Source organism: Ammospiza caudacuta, chromosome 3 (assembly GCF_027887145.1).
Source record: "Ammospiza caudacuta isolate bAmmCau1 chromosome 3, bAmmCau1.pri, whole genome shotgun sequence".
Taxonomy (NCBI): domain Eukaryota; kingdom Metazoa; phylum Chordata; class Aves; order Passeriformes; family Passerellidae; genus Ammospiza; species Ammospiza caudacuta.
In genome coordinates, this window is record NC_080595.1 from 112,832,513 (window position 1) to 112,850,280 (window position 17,768).

General features: G+C 38.0%; 1 protein-coding gene across 1 annotated transcript in view; it reads left to right on the plus strand.

Moving 5' to 3' along the window:
• Window positions 1–17,768, plus strand: part of SUPT3H (SPT3 homolog, SAGA and STAGA complex component) — a 254,085-nt gene that overhangs the window by 110,029 nt on the left and 126,288 nt on the right. The window contains exon 3 of the mRNA XM_058800983.1: window positions 16,231–16,315. Within this exon, the coding sequence (XP_058656966.1) occupies window positions 16,231–16,315 (85 nt within the window). The remainder of the gene's footprint in view (window positions 1–16,230; window positions 16,316–17,768) is intronic.

Here is a 17,768-nt window from a genome sequence, read left to right on the forward strand (position 1 = left end):
TCATTAAGAAAACTCATGAGAATTTACTGAACATACAAAGCAGGCTCATGGTTGCACAGTATGTCCCTGAAAACAGCTTTCCATGCAGTTTGCATTTCCTTCTATCTTAATGGGCTGAGGTTTCAAGACTGGTGTTATTCCACACCTACCTTTTTAGATAATGCCTTTATGGGAAAAGAGAGGGGAAAAAGGACAAAGAATTCTTCATGTAGTTCTAGAATCATATTTATACTCCTTGCTTTCCTTTAACTGTCTGGACAGATGCCAGAAAAAGTTCCTGCCAGTCAGGATATACATATACAAGTCAGAGGGGTTATTTTGAAAAGAATGAAAAAGCACCCCATCTTATTATTTTTGTTGCTTAATTCTTAAGCATTATGGTCTGCTCCCTGTCAAAGTGATGGAAGAACACCAACCACTAGATGATGATTAAGCTTCTGGGGAAGAGAAGGGAGGAAAAGCCTCATACATGGAAGTGATTTTCCATTCAGTTTCATGAAATTTTGTGTTTTATTCTGTCAGCCATTGATGAGCAAATTTAGTCTCTGTAAATCCTTCTTAAGCTGAGGTTTAGGAAGGCGCTCAGTTGCAAAGTCTTGGAAAGAGATTCAGAGAGACTGCTCAGAAATCTTACAGACATCTAAAGCCAATAAGGGATTTGGTGTTTTCCAGGAATCAGACAAACGCTCTTGAGAATTGTAAAAAATTCCCATCTTACTTGGAGGAGGTGAGAGATGCAAGGAGCCTGAACTCTGCTGCATTTCAAAGGCAGGCAAGGACACCTTTGAATGCATAAAATCCTTGTCTCCAGGGACTGTTTTCCTAAATAAGAGTCACTCATTCATGATCATTGTTGTTAGCAGAATTCAGAAGCTGAATAACTTTAATTTGTAACTTCTCAACATTGGAATTCTTTTTTTCCTTAAAGGTAATGTAAACTATGCTTGCATGGTTAGGGACTGACTGCTCTCAGCTGGACCTTCATGGGCAAATTGAATTCAGTGTAGTTTCCTGGATAATTAAATAAGAATGAAAATTTTAAAAGTATACAAAGAGACTTTTCTTTGTTCATCAAATGTTCACCATTTAATATAGTATTATTTAAATTGTCTCCAACTGGTTTGATGAGTCTCTTCTGATTAGTCAAAGGCAAGATGAAAGTAAGTAAATATGAATTAAGGCAGTGGAGGCTAACAGGGTAATTTATTTAAATACTAGAAATTTCTCAATTTTTTTTCAAAAATGAACATTAAAATAGCACAATTCTGCTAGGTCATGGCCAAATCTATTTTGGAAGACATTTTTCTGCTTTTTAGATTGGTGAATTAACTGCAGAAATTTGTACTTTACCTCCAGGTGCTGAGACTAAAGAAATGTATGAATTGCAAAACTCTTGGTCAGAAATGCCACATATTTTTAAAACCCATTTATACCTTGTCTCTTTTGTAAGACTAAAAAGTACAACTTGTTGGTTTCTTTTTTTCTCCTCAGTGATATTAATTAATGTGTCAGCAGAATTTTCTGAAAAAAGAACTATTAATTTGTTCACTTCATTGAATGGAGAAATGGAGGTGTTGAGACCTCTTGGGTGGGTTTCCCCCACCTCCTAAGAAGGACTTTGTTCTTCTCCTCCTGTGCCCAGCTGAAGGACCACCTCTTCTCCCCTTGGCAGCCAAATAACACTTCTGCTGCCATCCCTGGTAACCACACTAATTGCTTACATGGAAAAGGAATATTAGGAAAATATTAAGTTAGGCTAAAAATACATCAAATATGATATAGCAGCTGGAAACAGGGAAAGCCAGCACCTTCCACTGGCCAGATCTCCACGGACCACCAGCAGAGTGCTCGTGGGGCTGCTGCAGCCATGGACCACATAACGTGTGCTGGAACATTCATATCAAATATCACCTCCTGCTTCTTACCTTGACCTCAGAAGACTTCCCCAGCAAGGGATAAACAATAAACTTACATAGTGTGCCCGAGAGACTGGGGCTCTAAATAAACTCTGTTTGATGCCACATTTCCGAGGAAGCAGAGCTTCCCCAGACCACACAGATCCCAACCACGAGCACCCTCGCTGGGCTCCTGAGCCATGCCAAGCTGCAGCTCTGAGAAGCAACGACTGTGCCTTGATATAGAAGCACAGTCAGGGTGTTTTAAAGAGGAAAAATACCAGGGAATAGCTCAGTGTTCTGTGGCTGCCTCCTTTGTGGCACCTGGGATACCCTGGAATGCAGCTCGTGCTCTTTCCTCTCTGAAAGTGAAAGGAGGGAAATAAGGGGTGCTCAGTAACTGCAGGATGGAGACATTAATTAATCTCCTGTAACAGATTGTTCTGATACCAAAGATTGCATTTGCTGTTGCCTCTGTAGTGTCTGATTCAGTGAAACCACAGGTTCTCTTGGAGAATTTTTCCCCTAAATCCAGTCTCTGCTTCCTTGGCTCCTAAGGAAGAAGAGGAAGGGGGAGATGGGATGCTGAACGTCATTCCTTTGAGGATGTCAACTCCTCACTTTTGTCCATAGAGATTAATTCTTGTTTTAGAGGTTTGGTTCTTTCTAAAATCTGCTTGATACTGAGCATCTGTGGGTTTTCTTTAGGATGTTGTATTTAATATTTTCAAAGATTTTGTCTTCTGCAGTCATACAAATGTGCAATAAGTAATTAAAAGTGTTACTTGGAATGACTTTTGGACTGTGGTATGGGGTTTTTTTTTGAACTTTTTTTAGCCTGGTTTGTCTGTTTTTATAAATAAGGGATTTAGGATTTTACCTGTTATCATTTCACATTGTGTTTTGCAGATATAGATAAGAAAGCAAAATATAATATCTGTGGTAATGATTTACTTTAACTCATTTACTGGGCATAATGCTGAAAATGAAGAAAAAAATCCAAACAAAAAGCCCCAGCTTTTTAAATGCCTATATTTGATTGCTGATTTTGCCTCTATTTCAGCAGCCTGGAATTTTTAAATTACTAATTTGTCTATTACTATTAATTCAATCCACCTGTAATGTTAGAGTAAATTCTCTCCAGATTTTCAGTTATTTAAATCTAAATGCTTGTCAATAAACACCAAGTCATGCTTGTTTCATGTGAATATGCATACCTCATGTTTGTCTTTCTAGTTGAAGAAGCTCAGAAAATACTCTTTTTCAAAAGGCAAATTTAAAGGGATGCCATCTTCTGCTTTACATTGACCCCTTTTAAACTACTATCAATAAAGTGAATTAATTAACTGTGGATTTCTTCCCTGGGACATTCCTTTGAGGCCTACTTGTTCCCCTGTCTTGTCTTTTATTCTTGACTCATGTCAAACTGGGACTATAATTTCACGTCCTTCTTTTTAGTGTTACTGTATTTTTAATAAATTGTATTATTATTAAATAAGCTATTAAATTAAATCTTTAAAGTGTATTATTATTAAGCTGTTAATATTTGGTACTTTCAGGTTGGCTTCTTTACTTTATAAAAAAATGCTTTTCATATATTTGAGCATGAAATTTTTTTGTGAAGATTGTGAAAAGCGCTCACTTCAGTCCTAATTTGCTTATCCAAAATATATTTCTAAAGCCCATATATTGTCATCTTCCCCTTCCTACTTTTCACTGAGCCACTTTTCATTGAAAAAAAGAAAAACTATTTATTTTGAGAAGCTCAAGAAAGTTGTTTTGTATTTCCTTTTGTTCATCCTGCACTCAAAGTGATTATTTAATAATTTTAGTGCAAAATAGGGCAGTCAGTGCAGACTATTGTGTCTGTGTTTGTCCCTTTCTTGAACCCATGGGGGGAACCTGGGGTGAAAGCAGAGAGGACAAACATCTGCTCTGTCCTTTGGACATAGGGGAAAAAAGTTTGATCTATACCTTGTGTGTACAGGAGTATCCTTTGTCAGTATTCCCATTTGGGTTTGTATTTTGGGGTTTTTTTTTGGTTTTCTTTTTTTTTTTTTTTGTTTGGGGCTTTTTGTGGGTGGTGGGTTTTCTTTTTTTTTTTTTTTTTTTAATATCGCATGCATTTATTTTAAAAATATATTGTGCCAATAACAAAATGAGAACAATAACTTGTGTTTTTAGTGAGACATTAGTTGTCTATGTGATGATTTAGTGTCTTCTCAGTCTAGCTGCTAGACAGTTCATTTTGGACAAAATAAAAAACTAAAGTGTAATTAGTAGACGCGGATGTGATCATCTCCCAAAGTCCTTGCATTTGTTTTTGTAGCAAGTAAATCGAGACTAGGGTGACTGTAAAACATCAATATTTTATAAATCTCTTCTTTTCTCATTCCAAAAATTTTGCCAAAATGTGCTTAAATTAAGTCTTCGGAGGAAAAAGCCTGTAAGAGTTCTTTACTATAAATACATTTTTGTGATTTTAAGAAGAATGGGGTATTTATAATGGATTGAGCCAGAGCTTCTCTGCTCTGTGTTATCTTTATAATGTTTGCCATAAAGTGCTTCCAGGCGACATCTTGACTTCTGTAATTTTTTTCTTCCTTTTCGTTGGTGCCTGGAACAGATTATTATGGGTTATAACATTTTAAAACATCTAAGTAATCCATTTGAAAGCAGGAAAAAGAGCACACCATTGATATGAAATTGCCTTGACTTTCCAGAAAAGATTTTATCAGAGAACTTCCAGTTTCTTACTCTAGGGAGAAGGTTGCATAGTTTGATTTCTGAAATAAAATATGTTTTTAAAGCATTGTCCTATCCAGTAAAATTGATTTATCTTATGATAGAATTTTACTCTCAGAAAAGTAAGATTATTGGTTTGTTCAGTACTTCCTGAAGTTAAACCTAAATTCCTGAAGTTAAACCTAAATAAAACACAAATATTTGAAAGAATCATTCTATATTTTAATTATTGTGTCTCTTTTCTTAGTGGATGTGTTTTACCTGTGCCTAGTGGAGAAATTGTTTTGGAGTCACAGGTTCACTTGTTACACAGAGTAGCCCCTGTAACAGCTCACAGTGGGTTTGATTTTTGATAACTGAGGGATTGTGGTGTTTCATAGCTGTAGAAGGCTCTGCCCCAAACTTGTTATCTGTAATTTAGAGCACAGATTTCCAAGCTAGCATCTCTGAATACTGTTGATTCAGAAGTTGTATTAAGTATTTTAAAGTGGCTTTGTTATTTACATAATAGATTTTTAAAATGTAAGTGTAGAATACTGTGATTATTAATACCATAGTTTGCCTTTACAGTGTTCATGAAAAATGCTGATATTTTTAAGCCTTTTCTGGTCTCAAAAATTTACATATTTTTGTGATAGGTTATGTTTTTTGATACCTTTTTCTATTTCTCCTCACCCTTACAGTGAGTACTGCAACAGTTCTCTCGCACAAGTACTGCAAAGTTGAATAATGAAAGTACAGGCTCCCTACATACATGGATGGACTTTTCATGGCATTTTGTTTTACTATTAAAATTAAATTTAATTTGCTAATTTACTATTAAAATAACTCTAATTTGCAAAGCCTGATTTGTCAGTAGAGCACTTGTTACCCCCCTGGCAATGGGAGGCCCAGGGGGAAAACTTGCTTTTTCTGACACCGACCACAGTGGACAAGTTGCTTCCCTTCTCCAGGCACTGACTTCAGGAAGGGTAGTAATATATGAAGACTGATGTTATAAAACATGTTACCATCTGATAAGGAAATGTGTTGTTTGAGAATAGGATATAATTATCATCATTCAACACCCACACATCTCATTCATAAAATCATGACATGAATTTTTAAAACAATGAAAAATGGCCTTGATGTTTTGGAGAATATAAAAAAGAAGAATATTATTTTTCTAAAAATTAGCATAAAGTATTCATCCTCATTTATGTTTTGTATCTTGTGGATTAGTTTAAATTGTCTTGTGGTTTTAATCTAGATTTAAAATAGCAAGGGGTTTCCACATTTGGTTAACACTTATAATATATATATATATATATATATATATATATATATATATATTATAATATATATATATATATATACAGTGAAATTGTGTTTTGACTTCCTGCTCTCCTCATCACTTATTTGCCCTGTCCTCTTGAGAGGAGGCTGAGAATTCATCTCCCTTGGCTTTGTTAAATTCCAGTTGTGTTTGGGTATTTTGTTGAGATGAACTTTTTCCTAGAGCAGAAGTGACTGATCATAGTCCAGTTTGCATGGTTGAGAAAGACAATTGTCTCATGTGTTTCCTGAAAATCTGAAAACCTTTGTGAGTGAGGAAATGGAACATACTATGTTATACGACTGGAATAAATTATATCTTTTTCCTTCGCCAGTCATAAGGATTTGTAAAATTAATTTAAGACACTTAACTGTTAGTTTGATATATTTTGATGAGTAAACCATGGCACTGAAAAGGGCTCTTGCCACAGTTTTGTGTTGGGACAAATCTGCAGGTTTCCAGCAGTTAGAAAGTATTTAATATAATATAACAGAAAAAAACATCAAAGGGTGAAGTCTATTGTTTTTCATTAATAACGGGACTTCTAAAAACACGTACATTATGTGATTGTCCAAATTCCGCATTTACCTATTTTACAAAATCACACCGCTCCTCAGCCAGTGGATATTTTTCATCCCGCAGTTTACAAAGAGTAAACAAGTGAGTTCAGTGTGAAGACCATATGTAGAAAGATTATTCTGCAGGGCTTTTAGCAAAACTTAGAAAATTAGGCCTGGATGGAATTTATCCATCTTCACTCTGAAACATATTTACCTATAAATAGTCTGTTGAAAGTAGACCTCTATAGCATCTTGCATCAAAATTGCATTTTGCATATTGACCACATGGAAGCAAAGAGTACTTAAAAAACCTTTTACTCAAATGTATCTCTTAAGTTGTGTTTTTATATACACAAAGTCATTTTTCATGTCTTAACAGTAGTCATAAAAGTTTAAGCACAGATAATCTTTCTGCACTTTCTGATTGAAATCAGACTTTAATTTACATATTTGCTCATCCAAAGACATAATATATGGGATTCTGCTTTGATTTTATGTATGATATTGCTTGTGAAGAGAAGTCATGGCAACTGGGGGAAGTTCATTCTTGAGGTGTGGAAGGAAGAAAATTCCATTTCTGTGCCCAAAATGAACAAGAAGGAGGATGTGGGAAATGACAGACCAGTCATTCTCACACTGACCCCTGGGCAGGTCATCCTAGAAATCATTCCTGAGCCTGTTAAGGATTCAAATGTGATTTAGAGTTGTCAGATTTATGAAGGGGAAATCATCTGTGACCAACCCAACAGCCTTCTATGATGAAATAACAGAGCAGTGTATGAGGGGTGAGCAGGGAATGCTGTTTGCCTTTACTTTAGCAAGGCTTTTGTCCCTCTCTCCTGTAACATCCTCTTGTGCAAGCTGATGAAAAAGATGCAGGGATGGACAGAGGGCTGTGTTCAGAGGGTTGTTACTGGCAGTGTGAAGTCCCTCTGGAGGGCTGTTGCTTCTGATGATCCCAGGGGTTGATCCTGCAGTCTGTGTAATATCTGTGTAATATCTCTGTGTAAGCACTGTGTAATATCTTCATTATTGACCTGGGTTATGGGACATGAGTGCAACCACAGCAGTTTGATGGGGATGCAAAACTAGGAGTGGCTGATGGACCCTGTCATGATGCTGTCATTGTCACCAGGCTGGAGAAGTGTGCCAACAGGAGCCTCATGAATGTTATAAAGGGGAAGATTTCATTTCTCTCCCCAAGCACCTGAACAGGCTGGAGGCAGCAGTGAAGGTGGGCAGGTGGCAGCAGTGTGCTCTTGGACAGCACCCTGGGCTGCTTGAGGCAGGTTAGGGATGTGATCCTTCCCTTCTGCACTGGACAGACCCATCTGGATCTCTGGGACCATTGCTGGACTTCCCAGTACAAGAGAGACGTGGAAAGAGTCCAGTGAGGGGCCAGTCAGATGCTTAAGGGACTGGAGCATCTCATACAAGAGAAGCTTGAGAAAGGTGGGTCAGTTCTTCCTGGAGAAGAGAAGGATCAAGGAAATCTTATCAATGTCTATAAATACCTGATGGGAGGGAGTAAAGCACACAAAGCCAGGCTTCCTTCAGTGGTGGCCAGTGACTGCACAGGAGCCACTGAGCACAGATTGAAATATGGGAGATTCCAGTTAAATATAAAACAGTTTTTTTACTATGGGGGTGGCCAAGCATGTGGGAACCTTGTGCAGAGAGGTTGTGGAGTATCCATCACTGGAGAAGGTCAAAACTTGAGTGGGTGCAGCCCTGAGGAAATTATTTGAGCAGGAGACTTGAACTGGGTGTCTCCACACATCCAACCTCAGCTGGTCTGTAATTCATGGAGTAGAAATGATGAAGTGGTATCTTCTTTTTTTCCCCTTTCCCCTCTCTTCTGGCCTGCAAGAGTGTGATTTTGCAGTCATGAAGATGAGTTTATTAAGGAAAAAATTGGATAGACATTTCTTACTGCCTACTTTATAGTGTATGTAAGGGAACATTAACAAAAGTTGCCTTTTCTAAAGGGAAAATGTAGGATGTTGTTTCTGCAAGTTATTTAAGCATTCAAAATCAGCCTAAGAATATAATTCAGGAGATTCATGCTTAAAACACTTTGTTGAGTCAAAACAGAATGACCTCCCATGGAGCTGGGAGACTTCAGCATCTCTGAAACTTATCCCTGAGGATTTTGTGTTATTCTTGATTTATAGTGGCGTCACTGAGGGCAGGGATTGTCTTTTTGTGAGAAGAATTGGACTTTTCATTTGGCAGGATGTTAGGCATTGTTAATCCTGCTGCCTGGCAGACCTCACCATTTAAAAACTCAGGGTGTCAACAAACTACTTCCATTTTCAGGTAAACAAAGTTGCTCTAACAAAGGTCTTGCCTTGTTTAGGTCTTAACTCAGGGGAACAATGATTCGTTTGGATGGTGCTTTCCATCCTGGTAATCAAGAGCTATCTGAAGGGAACCATTAAGAAAGCATTATAAAGTTTTCAGTAAGCTCAAAATAATTATTCATTATGTAGTCTTTTATTGATTTCAGAATTTTAATTATTGTAAGTATCAATGAATTTTTTTTTCAGACTCCAAACATAGAGTTGCAATTGATGTACCATAATAGAATGAAGTTATATCTCTTTAAAAATTATTTTTATTTACATAGTCAAGATTTCCTTTGTGTACTTGTTTAGCATCACAGGACCCCCTCCCCTGTTCTTGGCTAAGCTTAGTTTTTGTGTCTCCTGCAGTGAAGATTTTCTTCCTTCTGTGATGGTTTCAGAGGGTTTTAATTCTTTTTTTCAGATGTTTTCCTTCTAATTTGTTCTAAATGTTCCTGTTCTAAATTTTATCCCTTTACGTGTCACTATGTACTTTTTAATAATTAAACGGTACTATGTAATGTTTCTTTTCTTGTTGTTTATGCTTTTCCAATATTTGCAGACATCACCACAGCTTAAATTTAGAGTGAAAAAGCCCCATTTTGTATTTGACATTTCAGGTTCTTCCTGTACTTGCCTTTCTCATTGCCATACACATTTGAGGACAAGTGTTTTCCTTTAGCTGAGTTTCTTGTGGTAAAGATTCAATAATTTAATAATCAAACTTTTTGAATTAAAATTATAGCATTTAAATAAGGCAGTAGGATGTCTCCACTTGCTGCATAAATAGGTGGTAATTAGTTTTTGTAACTTCCTGTAGCATCTCTAGTCTTTGTAGAAGTAGGAAAGTGGGGAGTTACTGCTGTTCACATCATCAGGGTAGTGAGATATTTGACTCTATATATCATACTTGCACTAAATCCTGGTAAAGAGCCATGCTCAGCATGTTGTGTGAAACTTCTGCATAATTGATTTCATTAATCCAAGCAGATAAATATATTAGCTATGAACTCTGATGGAATTATTGCCTTTTCTTTCTAAAAGGGCTTTGGTAGAAGTTACCTGATGAGCAGACAAACATATAAATAGTGATATAAACTACAGTGCCTTTTCAGGTAGTGCTGTAGACATTGCTGGTTAGTTAGCATAACTCCGTGCTTTATAGTGTTCCCTTTTGTCTTTAGCTTAGACAAGATTTTTAAATTAATGTCTCAGTAAGTTTACAGACAGTATTAGGAGGGAGTGAAGTCTAAAAAATAGCAACCTCACCTCTCTGATATAACGTATCAACATAAAATTGAAATTATTTTGAGACTTCATTATTTATCTCTTTTTCCCCTATTGAAACCATCCTTTTACTCAGGGAAGTTCCTTCCTCCTGGATTTTGTTCTTTCCTTTTCTACTCTCTGTACAGTGTGTCCTCCTGTGCGTGTCTGATCAATTGTCTGGTTTGGCAGCAGTCATCTCTTTCCTTTCAGTCTTTACTTCTGCCTAATTTGTTCAGCAGCAGCCACAGTAAAAAAAAAAAAAAAAAAAAAAAGAAAAGCAGAGACAGGAGTTATCTTTAGATTTTGAGACTTTGAAAAAGGTACTATCCTTATGCTATTTTCTCTGGGTTGTCTGTTCGAGATACTGTATTACTGATTTTCCAAGGCTTCTTTTACCTGTTTTACAGTCATTTGCAGTTCTTATCCTTCAGGTGTTCAAATTGCTGGAAGTCTTCAGGACGTTTTTGTGCCCAGTACTGTGAAACTGATTTTCTTTATCATGAACTGGCTGTCAGATTTCAAATATTTCATATATTTCAGAGAACACTTCCTTATAATATGGAAACATCTGTGAGAATTAATATGTTGCATATTCCAGGTACATTTCTGCCAAACAACTGACAAAAGAGAAATTTGCTGTATATTCTTACGATACTGAGGAGATGTGAGCCCACATATTACCCAGTCCAAATGTATCTGGTAGCTGCTTTATCCTATGTGATTTTATGGGATCCTTGCCTGGTTTTAGGTTTGATAACCGTGAATCAGCTGGTTCTGTACATGATGAGCACTCACACCTTGGTCATTGCTAAATCCAGTAGTCTCAAGCTCAGTCCTCACCTGCAGAGACACGCAAAGCAAGTGGGTCTCACGAGCAAACCCCACAGCCACCCCAGCAGCTGCTGTGGACCTCCTGGTCCCTCCAGTAACCAACACAAACCTTCTGGTCTCTCCAACATGCAGCCCAGATTTATGTCCAGGTTGTTATGTGGATCCCAAACCCCTCATCCAGGTCATGGCCTGCACTCCCACATACACAGTGTGCACCCTCTCAGGTCACTGTGGCATGGCAGGCACAGGGATCCCTGTGATCCACAGTCCCAGTCTGGTTGTAGGCAGGAGCAGGTAAGTACCTCTGTGTTGAGGACAGAAGTATTTGCTTGCCCTATGGCAGTTTGGATCATGGAATCATGGATTTATTCAGCTTGGAAAACACCCTCTAGCATCGAGTCCAAAAAATTAACCCAGCTCTCCCAGGTCAGTCACTAAAGCATGTCCCTCAGAACCACTTCTATAAATCGTTTATATCTCTCCAGGACTGGTAATTCCACCCCTGCCCTGAGAAGCCTGTTCCAGTGCCTTACTAACCTTTCTGTGAAGAAAATTATTCTAATAGCCTTATCTAAACCTCCCCTGACACAGGTTGAGGCTGTTTTCTCTCATCCTGTTCCTTGTTACCTGGGAGAACAGACTGACTCTCTCTTGGCTAAACCCCCCTGTCAGGGAGTTGTAGAGGGTGAGAAGGTCCCCCCTGAGCCTCTTTTTCTCCAGGCTGACCCCCTTTCCAGCTCCCTCAGCTGCTCCCCCTCAGACCTGTGCTCCAGAGCCTTCCCCAGCTCCTTTGTCCTTCTCTGGACGTGTTCCTGTCCCTCAGTGTCTTTCTTGTTGTGAGAGGCCCAGAACTGGACACAGCCCTCGAGGTGTGACCTCAGCAGTGTCCAGCACAGGGACAATCACTGCTCTGGTCCTGCTGCCCCCACTGCTGCTGACAGAGGCCAGGTGCCATTGGCCTGCTTGCCCACCTGGGCACGTGCTCATCCTTTATGTAGGAACAGAAAAGGAGAGTTGTTGGGGATTTCTAGAAGAGGTAAAAAAAAAGCAGCACATATATCCCACCGGACTACCTGGCTGCTTTATACTTTCCCTAGGCTGGATTCATCACATTTATTTGAGGTGGTAAATTCTGAATGCGTTGGGGCAGCCTTGTTACGGTGGGAACTCAGTAGAAACCCCAGTGAGGGAAACTGTTTATTCTAGCTCAGTGCACTCCCAGCCACCCTGGTTGTAGTTCCTTTCTGGCCAGGACAGCTTTTCGGGGCTATGGAGGACGGGAGGTTGCAGCAGCTCTCTGTCTCCAGTCTGCTCTCCTGGTGGTCTGGCCACCTGGAGAGCTCTGCATCAGGGGCTTTGAACCAAGCCTGTGCCTTGCCTGCCCCAATACCTTTCTCAGGCACTTAAACCCCTGAAAATATAGCAAAAAGTGCTTTATCTATTTCTGTAGCTGCCCATTTTGAAGTTCTTATAAATGTCAGTCCCTGTACCACGCGCAGCAGTGGGACCTTAGCATGTGCCAAGTATGAGCGTGTGTTTACACATAGTACCATGATACTTCATGTAGGCACTTAGTGGCTTGGACATTTACCCTTTTGAAGAGCCTGGAAACATCATTACAGGAACTTAAATAAATTAGAAATAGAAGCTAAAAGTAAACAATAAAAGCGCTGCAGCAGTCTTTTCTTTCTCCATGCTACTATTTTAATCCTCCTGTGAAAATCTGGGTAAGTTGATCCCCCCTTGTAAAAATGTTTCCTTAAAACAGACAAACCTTTGAAATAGGATCTTCTAAGAAGGCTTTGTTATTGTAGGACATGTCTAATGGGTTGATACTTCTATTACCAGGACTGTCTTCCATAATACTTTGCTGCTTTGATGCTCTGCTAACATTGTATTTTGATATATTTCCTCTTCAGTATTTACCTGTGGAGAAACAGCTCTTTTTTTATTTTCAACAGAATTTTTATGTGTTTCATAGGAAGACTTATTAATATGTCTAGTGAATGGAAGGTTCTTTAAAAGACTCTCATGAACCATAAAAGCAAAGCACATGTGAAATGAAATTCATAACTTGTATTAAAGCATCAAGTTCAGCTTCACTTCCCAGAAGCAAGGGCACCAAATTTGGGGGTCTTTTTTTTTAAAGTGTTTTCTTTTCGTTCTTGAACTGCTTTGTATTCTGCCACTTGGTAAAATCTGAGCCATGTGACTTGTAGTTTAGCATTCATTCTGCTGTGGAGAGGTACAATGCAAAAGTGAAGGGAAAAAAATGAAAGAGTTAAAGTAATAAGCTACTTGTGCATTTCTAAATATTACCTCTGGTAGCAGAAAGACATAAAAAAGGCTGTGTTTGGTGTCTTAAAGAATGTTGTCCTAAAAGCATGTTAGAATCAAGAACCATATCAAATGCTATACAAATACAATTAACGAATAAAGAAGCTTTACTTTTATTTTAGTGTCTGAAAATCCTGGATCCATTGCAAAGGAAAAGGAAGCGGCTGTGGGTGGGTGTGGTGGTTTTTGCTTTTTGCTGAAACCACCATGCCAGTATCTAGTTTTCTGTGTGTGGGAAAGAAGCTGGCAGAAGTTACGTGGGAAAACAGTGAAGGCAAACTGAGATAGAAATAGCTTTGGAAGGTAGAAAGGATGGAAGTGACGGAGGAAGAAAGTAGGTGCATCTGGAACTTGATTTTCTATTAAATCAAGAAGTGCAGTTGACATTAACCTTTTTTCATGTCTCAGCATCAACTCTGTCTATCACAGAACCACAGGATTGTTTGGGTTGGAAGGGGCCATAAAGATAATCTTGTTCCAAGCCCTTGCCATGACCAGGGAAACCTTCTACTATCCCAGGTTGCTCCAAGCTCTGTCCAACTTGGCCTCGGACGCTTCCAGGGCTGGGGCAGCCACAGCTTCTTTGGGCAACCTGTGCCAGGGCCTGCCCACCCTCACAGGGAAGAATTTCCTCTTGGTACCTTTCTAAATCTATCCTCTTTCAGTTTGAACCCATTGCCCCTTACCCTGAGTGGTCCATCAAAATGGACCAAAAAAGATTTAATGTTTGTCTCCTTTTGGATCAATGTGCAGCCTCATGATTGCAACCCCTCTGCCCCTCCTTCTATTTGGGGAACTGTGAATTACTTGTGAGAGAGATTTCTGAATGCAGATGAGGAGGGCAGCTCAATGTAGAGGCAGCATTCTGCCTCAGAAATAAATTTTGGTTCTTGCACTTTGTTGTCTTTGGAAAAGAAACCCAAAACCTTTTAATTTGTATATTTGGGGTGCTGAGTAAAACTGTGAATGTGAGAAATGTATATCTAAGCTTATACTGTTGGACACAAGGTGTTTACTACTGTCTTCCATAGTTGATTTGTTCTGTATTTGAAGCCTTAAACAGAAAGCCTTTAAAAAATAGACCAGCAGTTAAGAATGAACAGTATATTATATTTGTAAGAACTCTTCTGTTTGATCTTATATGCCCTGTGTGATTAAAACCAACTATTAATTGTCATTTTCATTTACTTACAAACCTTATGTTAAAAAAATGAAAAAAAAAATTAGCTTTATCCTGTATGAGCACTCTTTTGGAATCTCTGATGGTTTAAATACTGTTTAATCTTCCAATCTACTATGATAATAAATATTTCTCTCTATATGTATTTCCTATATCATATCCATGTATTTGCAGTTTATAAGATATTTAACAGTCTCTGGGTACATTGCTGTACTGTCCTTATAGTCCTAGGAAGTGCCTGACATTCTAATCCAGGTGCATATGCAGCCCTGCATAATGGAGAAAAAATATTTGAGTTGTGCTCATTTTAGAAATGTAAAGCGTGTTATAAAACATAACTGTGTCTCTGAGATGCTGATAGTCCCAACAGGAGAGACAAATTATAAGGGACAAATACAGAGTGTGATTTCCTTATGTTATGACCAGTGCCGTACAGTGGATTATGCTCAGATTTTGCCTGAGTAGCTCTTGTTGGGCTCTTACACGTATCAGGCTGAGATTTATTTATTTATTTATTAGAATTTGGAATGCTGCTTGCTGAACACTGGAAATAATTTCATTCTTAGATAAAGGAAAAGAACCCTATTATAGAGCTCTTTCGTTGTTTATAGATAAAATAGTGTTTTACTATATTGCAAGGTAGACTAATACTTTTGTGACGAAATAATTTATTTATTCAGTCACCTATAAAGATTTGAGTCTTGCTTGTAAATAAAATGTCACTCTTTTAATAAGAATATATAGTGTTATTGTTGGCCTGTGCTATTTAATTTACAATGAATATATTTTACTGTGCAAGTTTTTGTATTCTAAAAACTCAACTTTAAGAGGAGAGAAAGTGTTTTATTCTCAGGAATGTTCTGAGGAAATACTAAACAGCATAGGAATTGTCTTTCTCTAGAATGATGTAAGACTGGTGTTTCTTAGAGAAGAAGAAATAGCAGAAAAAGAAGTATGAGAAAAGTAGGAAGAGGAAAAACTGCCTTCCAAAGTCCATTGTCACAATTCCTCATTTTATTCTCCTTGCTGGCCTCACCTTGGCTGTTGTTTGTGATGTTACATGAACACTATAATCTCTTTATGACCTCCTGCCATTTCATGTTGCAGTGTAGACTTTTAGGAGTCTGACATATATTATTATGTGAGACTAAACAAAAATGTTTACTCTTCATTTGTTTCTTCCACATCTTAGCACCAGCATTTAGATTTGGCTAAAAAAGCTGTTGGCATTTTACCTTTTCAAATCGTTATTTGGTAATTCTGTAAGTAAAGGGAGCTTCAAAATCAGAGTTAGTAGTGCACATGCTGCAGTTTTGCTTGCTCTTTCTCACAGAATTATAGAATTATAGAATTTGTTGGGTTGGAAAGGCCATTAAAGATCATCCAGAGAAGTGTGTGAAGAGAGGTTGTCAGTGGAGTCTGAGGCAATAATCTTGTCATCCATTGTTACAGGTTTTTTGGTGTTTTTTATTGATGAGGGGTGTACAAAAATGTTCCTACAAACTGGATTTTCCTGTTTCCTCAGTCTTTCAGTACATGCTTTAGTGTACATCCTGCAGCTCTTTTGTTCCACTAATCCCATGATTTTGGTTTATAATCCTTGCACCAGGCTGAGTGATCCATTTCCATACATACAGGTGTATTAACCGTATTGTTATTATTCATATTTTCTTCTTTTTATCTTTCAGGAGACCAGTACTTCTTTTCTCTTTAACTAATTTCCATAACCTTGCAATAAACCTCTTTGTTTCAGGTTTTCCCTGGGAGATGCTCGCAGGCCACTCCATGAAACTGCAATTCTGGTGGAAGACATTGTTCACACTCAGCTGATAAATTTGGTAAGAACATAACTGCCAAAATAGCATGCACTCTAAAATTCCTTCAATCCACATGATATTTTTGTGAGCTAATGGCTAATAACAGATTGTCCAGGGTTTAGGAACAAATAAAACACAGAAACTGAGGATGATGCTCTGGTCTCAGCGATCTGTAGAACCAGATATGCAACCCCACCTAACCCTGGGAAAAAAGCTGATGGGATTTTGTTAAAAAAACTTTAGATTGTTAGAAGAAATGGCTATTCTTCTAAAGGCTGCCTTGCTGTCTTTTTTTAAAAATTTGTGTTCTATTATTTGTGTTAATGCATTATTTTCTTAGGATTTATGTCTTAATATTCCTTCCATCAGATGTTTTGATTTCTGTCAAAAAATCTGCCAAAATATGGAATATTTTAATATATTGAAAGCCAATGAAAGTGTTACACAAATGAGGTTGTTTTGAATCGCATCTGTCAGAAACAACTGTAAATTTGAACCGCTCTATATTTTAGTAAGTAAATCTCCTCTTAAGAAATAAATCATGCTATTTTACACCATGGCATGAATTTGCCATCTGACAAATGACTATACCTTTGTATAGAAAGGTATAATCTGACATACCACCTGTGATTTCATAAAAAGTGTGATTTTCTTATCATAGCCCTTAAAAGACATGTAGATGTGGCACTGAGGGACAGGGTTTACTAGTCTTGGCAGTGCTGGGTTAATGGTTTGACTTGATAATCTCAGGGGTCTTTTCCAACCTTAATGATTCTGTGATTGGAATGAAATTACCAGCATGTGTGGGAATGGACATTATATGGAACTAATGTATATAGATTATACTAATACATATTATAACTAATATTTACATCTGGTGAGTCCTTGGATAAGCTAGAGCTTTGAGCTGCAAGTTCCTACACCTCTTCTTTGTAATGAGCCCTTTCAGCAATGACAAGGCTTTTTAAGTTTCAAGGTAGATTCTGGTACTACATTTAACTAGATTTAAACGCTTCTGTAAAATGATGAAATTCAGAATGGGATACAGCACATATTATAAATATTTATGTGTGTATAAAAATACATTTTATATATATTTCTACATATTCATGAATATAAGACATTTATGTTTTTAATAGAAATATACTAAAATCAGACTTCCCCTTGCCCACTGTGTGCCTGCAACAGGTGTTTTCCTTCAGCTTTGCACCTAATCCAGCAGCTGTTCAGTAGTTTCCTGCATCTCAGCAAATGCCTTGGCATCCCTTCCAGCTCCAGGCACTTTCTGCTCATACTTCTACAGGCCAAGTGTATCCCTGTCTCCACAGTCTCCTGGCATCTTTGTGGATTCTTTCCTTATTACACTCCGCTTGGGCTGTCCGGAACATGCCCCGTGGCTCCTTGGAGGGGACAACGTCTCTCCCCTCACTGTAGGTTTCCCGCTGGTTAAACACTCTGTGCTGGGCATGTATTT